This window comes from Nycticebus coucang, chromosome 8 (assembly GCF_027406575.1).
Source record: "Nycticebus coucang isolate mNycCou1 chromosome 8, mNycCou1.pri, whole genome shotgun sequence".
NCBI lineage: Eukaryota > Metazoa > Chordata > Mammalia > Primates > Lorisidae > Nycticebus > Nycticebus coucang.
This window is the reverse complement of record NC_069787.1, coordinates 43,450,089-43,461,047: the sequence shown is the minus strand read 5'-3', so window position 1 is coordinate 43,461,047 and position 10,959 is coordinate 43,450,089. Positions and strand designations below refer to the sequence as shown.

Sequence of the window (10,959 nt, the reverse complement as noted above, 5' to 3'; positions counted from 1 at the left end):
GGATAAGTGGACCCACTCACAAGCAAATTGTGATGAAAGTCAGAATCAAACCCCAATATTTTAAGAATGGCTGAGAATGGGCAGGGCCAATGTGGAAATCAGGTAAGTTTGTAATCACAGATGACAGGCAGTTAAAGAAGTCTGACTCCGTAAAGGGGCTGTAACCTCTCTACCCCCTGAAAGACTGGAGGATGTGCAAAAGGTGATCCGGGAGGGGTGTGTGGAGGGAGGTTGGAGATACTTGACCCTTGAGAGAGTGGAAGAGAAAGAGATCAAAGCCGGATGGCAGGAGTAGGTCTTCTTAGTTAGCTGGATGAGTTCTTTACTGATGACTTCTTCCCTGTGAAGGGGGAGTTCAAGGCCATTTGAGAGTGGGTGAAGAAGGGTATTTTGAGGAAACAGGGTTGTCAGGCATCCCAGTGGACCCAATTAGAGGCATCAGTTGGTCCTGCAGTGCATAGCAAGTAGGGTGAGGCCTGGAGAAGGGAGGTGGTCAGATTAATCTGTGGTTGGGGATTTTTACATTAACAAGAGTGTGAAGGAATGCCAGTTGATTTGGCAGGAAGAAGGGGAAGGCAGGCTCGACTGTAGCATAGTGTTTATGGTGCCAGCCACATATATCGAGGCTGGCAGGTTCGAACCTGGCCTGGGCCAGCTAAACAACGATGACAACTGCAACAAAAAATAGCCAGGCGCTAGCCAGGCATTGTGGTGGGCCCCTGTAGTCCCAGCTACTTGGGAGGCTGAGGCAAGAGAATCACCTGAGCCAAAGAGTTTGAGGTTGCTGTGAGCTATGATGCCAAAGAACTCTACTGAGGGTAACATAGTGAGACTGTCTCAAAAAAAAAAAAAAGAAAAGAAAAGAAAAAGAAGGGGAAGACAGAACCTGGGGAAAATGTTGGTGAGATCCAAGGACAGGAGGTGTGGTCTGAGCAGACTTGCTTCATACGAACATTCCAAGTGACAGAGAAGCTGGAGGTGAAGGGAGCTGGAGCTTCAGCCCCTGGGCAGCAGTGGTGTCTGGAGACAGGGGCAAGAAACCTAAACTAGAGGCCTTCACTTTCAATGACTGAAGATGCAGAGAGCAGGTGCCAGTGCATAGGAGGTAAAAGTCAAATGGCCTAAGCCCTAAAGGAAGAGATGTCTTTAAATGAGGGTAGAGAATCAATAGTTTGGAAAAGAAGCAGTTGAGAGTGAAGAAATTGACTGCCTCTCCCCACCTGAAGGCTTTTGGGTATAGGAGAGGGAGAAGCATGGAACTAGGGCAAAAGTGCCCCTGAGGGGGCACTCTGAGGTTTTAGTTAAGTAGGATGATTTCAGAACACAGACTTTGTGGGGGAGAAGCAAGTGAGGGAAGTTTTAAAACATTGCTAAAAGGTGTGCTAGGATGTGGCCTAATGATTACTTTGCTATTTAAGTCTAGAATTCCATGAACATAGTCCTCATTTAACTCAGATTCTGTTTTAATTAAGCTTATTTTGAGCTGGATGCAGGGGCTCATGCCTGTAATCCCAGCACTTTGGGAGGCTAAGGTGGCTGAATCCTTTAGGCTCTGGGGTTCAAGACCAGCCTGAGCAAGAGAGAGACCTGCATCTGTATTAAAAATTGAGACTAGAGGATCATTTGATTACAAGAGTTTGAGGTTGCTGTGAGCTGTGATGACACCATGATGGCACTCTACCCAGGGTGACAGAGTGAGACTGTCTCAAAATGAGAAAAAAAATTGAGCTTATTTTGGCATTGAGTTAAAACACTAAGAATCAGAAATAGGAGACATTTCTAGACTATTGGTTGAATTATTCAGATCTCAGTATTTTAAAGTCTTCAGTTTTTAAAAAGTCTAAGCAAATTTTTTATTTGATACAGATGATGTCTACCGTAGAAAAGCCTCAGAAAGACAGTTATCAAAGAAGGCTGGAAGATGAATGAGGCTAAACTTCAGCAGTCAATAAAATGGATATGGATTTTCACTGTTGGTTTCAAAACCTGTAAAAATGTACGTTTCAGATCACTTGTTCTTACACAGCTTGTCCTTTAGCAGCTTTACAGTAATCTAAGAACTGTCTTTACAAAGAAATTTTATTTTATTTTTTTTTTTACCATTTCTGCTTGAGTATTTCCTGACTCACTACTGGGCAGGACTTGTGAGAAAATTATTTCCTCCTAAAACACTTACCCAGTGAATCTAGTTCATAAAATATTTTAAAACATTGCTAAAAGGTGTGCTAAGATATTATCTAATGCTTACTTTGCTAATTCAAGGGTCAATTAGGATGCTTTCCAGGGTAGTCTGAATTGTTTGTGAAGCCCCTTTGTAACCTTATTTACTTTTTTTGTGGAATTCAAATTAAATTATGGACATTTTTCCATTGCCAGATCATTTAAACCTAGATAATTATGCAGATTACAATTTCTTCCAGCTACTGGATTATAATCTTTTTTCTTAGGATAGTGGGTGTTGCGGACCGCCGGTCGATGGGCCTCAGTCCGAGGGTGCTCAGGGTGAACGGTACAGGTTGGTTGAGAGGTCGACGCAGGAAAAAATGACAGACTGCACACAGCACTTGGTGAAGCATGCAGCTGTAAATTTTATTGAGTTCAGAAGTTGGTATTTATACATTTTCTTTTCAAGGTTTAAACAATGCAATCTTTATTTTGCTTATGCTTGTAAATTATCTTTGTGTCTGCATATGTGGTTTATCATGCATTACATGTTTTCAAGGTTTTGCTCTAGGGAGGGAGGTGGTTTTATCAGTAACACCTGGTTACTTCCCCTTATCTAGGAATGTCAAGGCTTGTGACTTCTCTTAGCTCTGTAATTGTTCTCAGTTTCTTATAATTTCTTTTAAAAATAGCTGAACATATTCTTTTACGTATAATTCTTGACTACTTCTATATATATTTTCTATATATTTTTACTCTTATTAGTAACTATACTTTGATTTATAATTAATTGTTTGTTAAACATTAAACTACTCTATTGATTTGTATTACATATGAAAATTAGTGAAGCAAGATGTTTTTCTAAGTAAAGTTTTACTGCAGGTGGTGATAGTGTATGTCATGTTGGAACATCTTGTTTGCTGTGCCTGCATTGTCTCAATGCACTGTCTCAATTCACTGACATTTGATGATAGGAACGTGCTATTGCACCGTTCCCCTGGAGACATTGAGTCTCTTCAGGCATTCTTTCTCTGTTTAATTATGGATCAGTAAGTCATTATGTTTATTCTTAGTTTCTAAAGACAATCAGGCATTCAACTCAACAAACAGGTTTCAGAGCAAAGGTTTCTTAGGCTTTTATGCCGCACCTCGTGAGTCATTACGTTCAACAAAAAGTATGCTAGGCAACTTCTGCGCTGCTGTCGCATACCAGGGGTGCTGGGGGCTTCGCTCCGGGGAGCACAGACCACCTACCCATGCGTTTTACAACGCGGACAGCGCCACCTCGCTGCGGCTTGATGCCGAGGGTGCGGCAAGTGGGAATTCCTGACTGACTACATATTACTGATGATAGTGTTGTGAACAGAAATAAACCCATCCCTTGTCTGGGTCCACTAACATACAAGGGCTAGACCTCCATGAGGACTTCACACCTTTCTGTGATGAAGATGCTTGCTGTTCCTTCATCCAGCATCTAATGATGGACAATTAATTGCTCCTTCCATAAGAAAGTGAAACTACGCAGTGTAAAACCACCACAGACTTGAGCTAAATCAGAAGTTTAGTCTGTAGAGAGATTTGGGATTTGACTCCGTTTAAGTTTTGGTCAGACTGGTAGAAAGAGCAAAGACATCTTGCCATGCTTTGGATAATCATATTCAAATCATTTTTCAAACAATAAAATACTATTTAAGACTAAATTTCAAAACAGTTTCTGGCTGGGTGTGGTGGCTCAAGCCTATTAATTCTAGCACTCTAGGAGGCCAAGCTCAGGAGTTTGAGACCAGCCTGACCAAGTACAAGACCCCATCTCTACTAAAAATAGAACAATTAACCAGGTGGTCCACACCTGACAAACTACTGGGGTAGCTGAGACAGGAGGATCACTTGAGCCCAGGAGTCTGAGGTTGCACTAAGCTATGATAATACCACTGTGCTCTACCTGGGGTGTCCCTCCTCCCAACCTCTGCAAAAAAAAAATAGTTTCTGTTGCACAAGAATAAGCAAGCTTATGTTTAAGGCCATAAGATATCCTCAAGTTAATGATCTCTGCCACAAACACGTCTCCTGTTTTTTTCTAGAGACTTTTTTCTAATTTAAGTTAGTCCATTTATGTTAGAACCAATTCAGTAAACAACCACTAACTGCTCAAATCTCATTAAAGCACTATCTACAGCAAGCCCATAGTCACTGTTGGGAAACAGCTTGAATGTGAAGGCAGGTAATAATCAGTACCACCCGACCTTCATTGTATTTTCACATTCAGCCAAAGAATAACAGTAAACACTAATAAATCCAGCCAACTTCTGTATCTGCTGTGGGTTCATTCCCTGGCCTATCCTTCCTGCTTCTACCCTAGAGAGAACCATTAGCCTGAATTTTGAATTAGTTTCCTCTAGGGTTTTCTTCATTTCATTTTTTTCCTTTCTTTTTCTTTCCATTAGAGTGTTGATTTATTGAAGGACACCAAACTTTTAAAAATTAAAGACAACTTCTCACTTTAAGGCAAGTAGCACAGCAATTCAGAGCACATTAGTTTGGATGCTAGGAGTAAGAACTCACCTTTGTCTACCAAGCTATAAGTTTTAACGTGAAAATTGCAATGCTTTAATATGCTGATTACAGAATGACAGTGCCCCTAGTGTAAAATACAAGGCAAAAAATTTTATTTATTTGTTTTTGAGACAGAGCCTCAAGCTGTCACCCTGGGTAGAGTGCCGCGGCATCACAGCTCAGAGCAACCTCCAACTCCTGGGCTTAAGCGATTCTCTTGCCTCAGCCTCCCAAGTAGCTGGGACTACAGGTGCCTGCCACAACGCCTGGCTATTTTTAGGTTGTAGTTGTCATTGTTTGGCAGGCCTGGGCTGGATTCCAACCTGCCAGCTCTGGTGTATGTGGCTGGCGCCTTAGCTGCTTGAGCTGTAGATGTCGAGCTGGTAAAAATTTTAATAACTTAAATTTCAAAAACTAGAGCACGTATTCTAGATTGATGAAAAACTAATGAGCATTTACTGTTAGAACTCTACCTCTACTGTGGTGCTGGGGAAAGAACATGAGCCTTGGAACATCACTTTATCATATGAATTTATAGGGAAAGTACCTAAGTCAGGCACATAATCCATAATAAATGATGGTTATTTTTGTCCATCTAGCAGTTCTGTTTTGGAAGTCTTACCTAATGTCATGCTTAGTCTCTTTTTTATGTGTAAGAATTTTTCACACTGAGTTCCTTCATTTAAAAAAATATACTCTTGGCCAAGCATGGCGGCTCATGCGGGTAATCCTAGCACTCTGAGAAGCCGAGGCAGGTGGATCGCCTGAGCTCTTAGGTTTGAGACCAACCTGAGCCAGAGCAAGACCTTGTCTCTAGAAAATAGCCAGGAGTTGTGGCAGGTGCCTGTAGTCCTAGCTATTCGGGAGGCTGAGGCAAGAGAATAGTTTTGAGTCCAAGAATTTGAGGTTGGTGTGAGCTATGATGCCATGGCACTCTACTGAGGGTGACAACATGAGACACTGTGTCCCCCCCCCAAAAAAAAAAAAACACTCTTTAGCTGGGTGTGTTAGCTCATGCCTGTAATCCCAGCATTTTGGGAGGGCAAGATAGGAGGGTTGCTTGAGGCTAGGAGTTTGAGACCAGCCTGGGCAATAGAACATGACCCTACTTCCAAAAATAAATAAACAAACACGCATACACACAACACTCTTGGACCACAGTGTTTTCCAAAGCAATTTCTTTCCCAGTAAAGCACTATCAGTGCTTAATCTTCACACTTCACAATATTAAACTTGGGGATTCTTGTCACATTTATGTGCAATCCACAAGACATTAATAATGCAAAATACCCCAAAAGGGAAAAGGAATGGTCTATTCATTTGTTTGGTTCATTTTTTTTTTTTTTTGCAGTTTTTTGGCTGGGGCTGGGTTTGAACCCACCACCTCCGACATACGGGGCCGGCGCCCTCCTCCTTTGAGCCACAGGGGCCGCCCCATTTGTTTGGTTCTGAACTTTCATTCAGTTGACCTAACATACTTCCAAACTAAAAAAGAAATAAGAGTAATACTTGGCAATATTTGTTTGCTCATAGTGCTCAGCTGGGATGTTTACAGATCAATGATCATTCAAAGTAATCCTCCTGAGCGTAGATGGCAGTACAATTTTAAATTTTCAAGAGAACAGAGGCACAGGGATTTGCAAAGTGATGTTAGAGGAAAACAGTTGGTTGATTTTGCCAACACTTTCTATTTAAAGTGTGGTTATGTTTTAAGAGTTTATAAACATGTTAAAAACACAATCTGGGCCACCTGTTTCTCCTGACCACAGATAAGCTATGTGAAGTGGGTTATACTGCTTTATGATGGAGGCCATGCTTTCCTCACCTTCTGCCCTCGCTATGCAGTGCTTGCTCCAATTTTAACTTCAACCTGCATTTCTGCCCATCCTGAGGACATGTTAGGAATTCCTTGACTGCCAGTCTGAGCCATGTGGTGAGGGGCACTTTAGGCTGCAGTCTGACACATTTGGCATCTGTGTTAATGCAGCCTGAGTTCTGAACCAGGGGTCTGGATACTGACTTTCATCTCTACCCGAGGAGCTTCCTTTTCTTAAATTGGCAGCCATATTCTTGTCAGCATGAAATCAGGGCTTGCAGGAGTTAAATTTGCTTGCAAATAACATCTGACAGAACTTTAACAGAACAATCAAACCTGGTTAATCCAAATCACTTTGCAAACTCCGTTTTTATTTGGATTAAAAAGCTTTAGGTGAACAAACATGATACATACATGTTATAAGACTAGTTGCCACTTAAACCTCAGATGATGATATGATACAGAAATTAGAATAAAGCAAGTTTTAATCAGTTCTGAAGACGTCCAAGCTGAAAAGTCATTAACACCAATTTGGGGATTTTACACAAATAATTGTCCCCCCTTAATTCTTCCTCATAGGAAGGAAAAGGTAGGTTAAAAAACCAACAGAAGCCTTTTTTTTTTTTTTAAATCAGTTGGCTGACAAACAAATACTATTTTAAATCTATAGGTTTTTCCCCCATATAAACAATTCTCCACAGGGACTTAACATTTTGAAAACATTCAGGCCGTTATACTTTCTAAACCACATTACTATAGTTCCTGTAACTTATGAAGAAAAGATACATAGTTTACTTAAACTTTTCTTTTGTCTGGATTTTTCTTTTTTTGAAGATGGCTGACCTCTGATCTTTTATCCTAAATATTAACTGATACTTTCCAAGTTAATATATAACAGACATGATTCTAAAATAAATACATAGGTCTTTTAAAAAAAAAAAAAAAAACTTAATTAGGGAGGCTGCGCCTGTGGCTCAGTTGGTAGGGCGCCGGCCCCATATGCCAAGGGTGGCGGGTTCAAACCCAGCCCCCGCCAAACTGCAACCAAAAAATAGCCGGGCGTTGTGGCGGGCGCCTGTGGTCCCAGCTGCTCAGGAGGCTGAGGCAGGAGAATCGCTTAAGCCCAGGAGTTGGAGGTTGCTGTGAGCTGCGTGAGGCCACGGCACTCTGCCGAGGGCCATAAAGTGAGACTCTGTCTCTACAAAAAAAAAAAAAAAAATCCCCCCCCCCAAAAAAAAAACTTTTTTAGGGCCTTTCTAGTGGCACCCTGGGCCAGCTCTGCACTGCTTTAGGGAAGCCCTTGGTTGGATCTATGATTTCTGTAGCACCTCTAGGTTCTGGGAAGGAGCCTGGAGAAATGCTCTGGCTTCTGATACCCTGATTGGCCCACAGTGAAGAGTTTTTAGAGGCTCCCCAAAGAAGTCTCATCCAAACCTAAAAAGGGGGATAAAACGAATGCATGAAATAAATAAATAATTTAACCAAAACTAAATTTCGGGTTCTTTGGTGTAATTCAAGGATGTCTAAGGAACAAAATAATCTGATTTTATTATACAGTCCATGACGATTCAATGGCCCAAATAACTAGGAACTGAAGATTTATCAGATTCAGTTTAACAATAAGGTTACTGACATACTATTGCAATACACTTTTTTAAAATTCAAAATTATTTAAAATACTTGATGAAAATTGAGATCCAGTGGTTGACTAAAGGCAATTAAGTTACAAGGGCCTCCCATATTTAAAGTATCTAGCTATAATAAGAGACCTTTTCCCATTCTATACTTTTGTCCTCATGATTTAATAAGTACAGTAATTAAACATCTGGGTATTGATTCATAGCAGATTAAAAGGAAAGAAGTGTCCTCTGAGAGTCACTCTCAACTTACAGACAGCAGTGGAAGCTCCCAATGGCAACCACCCCTCTTACAATAAAGCAGATTTCAAAAACATACCCTCAAGTGAAATAATGTTCCATGTTTGTTGCTTCTTACTGTGTATCATACACTACCTCCAAATGTTGATTCTAGGGTCATATAAGAAAGAGAGGACCACCAAACTCAACTGTTTGGGATCTGTAATGGTCTTTCCAGTGAGAATTTTCTTAAATTATAATTTCCCTTCTCCTGTAATTCATAAACACAAGCTAAATTCAGAAAATATTTTAGAAAGTATTAGATTTTTGATTGAGAATTATAACCCTCTAATAAAAAAAGAAGAAAATCCAAGTTCATTGGAGAAACTAATTTAAAAAAGAGAGAATTACAATTCTTAAACTTAGAAGACAAAAATGCCACATCTGATAATAAGGAAATAAAGAATACTAAAACATATTTGGATATACAAGTAATCTACCCTTTCACAATTATATTTCTGATGCAGCTCTTAATCTAGTTAACACACTCCCTTCCTCTGCTAGGTCAGGTATTATGTTTAAAAAAAATCACTACAGGCGCCTGCCACAATGCCCGGCTATTTTTTGGTTGTAGTTGTCATTATTGTTTGGCGGGCCTGGGCTGGATTCAAACCCGCCAGCTCAGGTGTATGTGGCTGGTGCCTTAGCCGCTTGAGCCACAGGCACCGAGCCCACCCAGCTATTTTTTTGCTGTGGTTGTCATTGTTGCTTTAGCTGGCCCAGGCAGGGTTTGAACCTGCCAGCCGTGGTCTATGTGGATGGCGCCCTACCCACTGAGCTACAGGCATTGCCCCATCCAGTTGCTTTTTTTTTGTTTGAGACAAGTCTCATTTTGTTGCCCTCGGTAGAGTGCCGTAGCGTCACAGCTCACAGCAACCTCAAACTCCTGGGCTTAAGCACTTCTCTTGCCTCAGCCTCACAAGTAGCTCGGACTACAGGTGCCTGCCAAACACCTGGCTTTTTTTTTTTTTTTTTTGAGACAGAGCCTCAAGCTGTCACCCTGGGTAGAGTGCCTTGGCATCATAGCTCACAGCAACCTCCAACTCCTGGGCTCAAGTGATTCTCCTGCCTCCGCCTCCCAAGAAGCTGGGACTACAGGCGCCTGCCACAATGCCCGGCTATTTTTTGGTTGTAGCCATCATTGTTGTTTGGCGGGCCCGGGCTGGATTCAGACCCACCAGCTCAGGTGTATGTGGCTGGCGCCTTAACCACTTGAGCCATAGGCGCCGACCCCCAACTATTTTTTGGTTGTAGTTGTCATTGTTTGGCAGGCTGGGGCTGGATTTGAACCCACAGCTCTGGTGTACATGGCTGGCGCCCTAGCTGCTGAGCTATAGGTGCTGAGCCTATCCAGTTGATTTTTAAAATTATTTTTTGTAGAGACGGGATCTTGCTATGTTGCTCAGGCTGGTCTCAAAACACTCAAGCGATCCTCCCACCTTGGCCTCCCAAACTGCTAGCTAGGATTACAGGCATCAGTCACTATGCCTGGCCTAGAAACTGGAAAAAAAAATTTTTGACAGCAGAATTCAACTTTTTATTGAACACATTACAAAAAAGATTTAGTCAAAAAGACCAAAGCCCATGTCATCATCAGATTCCTCAGATTCTTCTTTCTTTGCTTCTACTTTCTTCTCCTCAGCTGGGGCTGCAGCAGTGGAGGGGGCAGGACCTCCTGCCGGTGCAGCACCAGCTGCTGGAGCAGGTCCACCAGCCCCTACATTGCAAATGAGGCTCCCAGTGTTGACATCAGCCAGGGCCTTTGCAAATAAGCCAGGCCAAAAAGGTTCGACATTTCCACCAGCTGCTTTAATGAGGGCATTTATCTTATCCTCCGTGACGGTCACCTCATCGTCATGCAAAATGAGGGCTGAGTAAATGCAGGCGAGCTCTGAGATGGAGGCCATGGCGTGAGTGAGTACTGAGATAGCTCTGCCAGGCGCGGTGCTAGTCGCCGGATGAAGTGAGGGCCTCACCCCAACGCGGCCTTAGCTTTCTCAGAAGAACCAAGCACCCTGGCGGCAGCTGAGGAACTGGAAATTTTTATTTTTTTGTGACAGAATCCTACTCTGTTGCTCAGGTTAGACTGCTGTGGCATCCAGAAATTGAAATTTTAAGATGTCAAAATTTCCCTCAGTGCTAAGGTTTGATAGACTTAATTAAAACATTTAATATTCATTAAAAATTATGGTTTTAACTATAGAATATTTGCAAGCAAATTTTTATACTGTTTTATTAAGTTCTAAAAATATATATATATATAGTTTTGAGACAGAGTCTCACTCTGTAGCCTTGGACTAGAGTATAGTGGCATGATCACACTCACCGCTACCTCAAACTCCTGGGCTCAAGTGATCTGCCTGCCTCAAGCCTCCGGCCACATACACCAGGGCTGGCAGGTTTGAACCCAGCCTGGGCCTGCCTAGTATTACAAGTGCCTGCCAATATGCCTGGCTAATTTTTTTCTATTTTTAGTAGACACAAGGTCTTGCTCTTTCTCAAGCTTGTCTC

The 10,959-nt window shown here is 41.9% G+C and overlaps 1 protein-coding gene across 2 annotated transcripts; it reads right to left on the bottom strand.

Annotated features, from left to right (window-relative positions):
• Positions 1–9,977: 9,977 nt before the first annotated feature.
• LOC128591701 (60S acidic ribosomal protein P1-like) lies at positions 9,978–10,373 on the bottom strand. Of its 2 annotated transcripts, XM_053599387.1 has the most exons (2): positions 10,285–10,373; positions 9,978–10,209 (listed from the first exon to the last, which is right to left on the bottom strand). In XM_053599387.1, exons 1-2 carry the CDS (start codon positions 10,353–10,355, stop codon positions 10,011–10,013), a joined length of 270 nt encoding a protein of 89 aa, XP_053455362.1. In that variant the 5' UTR covers positions 10,356–10,373; the 3' UTR covers positions 9,978–10,010. The 2 variants fall into 2 exon arrangements, with proteins under 2 accessions (XP_053455362.1, XP_053455361.1); XM_053599386.1 differs by having other exon boundaries at positions 9,978–10,373.
• Positions 10,374–10,959: the final 586 nt, after the last annotated feature.

Excerpts from the sequence above, each read along its gene's own strand:
- LOC128591701 (XM_053599386.1), bottom strand. The coding sequence starts at position 10,355 with ATGGCCTCCATCTCAGAGCTCGCCTGCATTTACTCAGCCCTCATTTTG.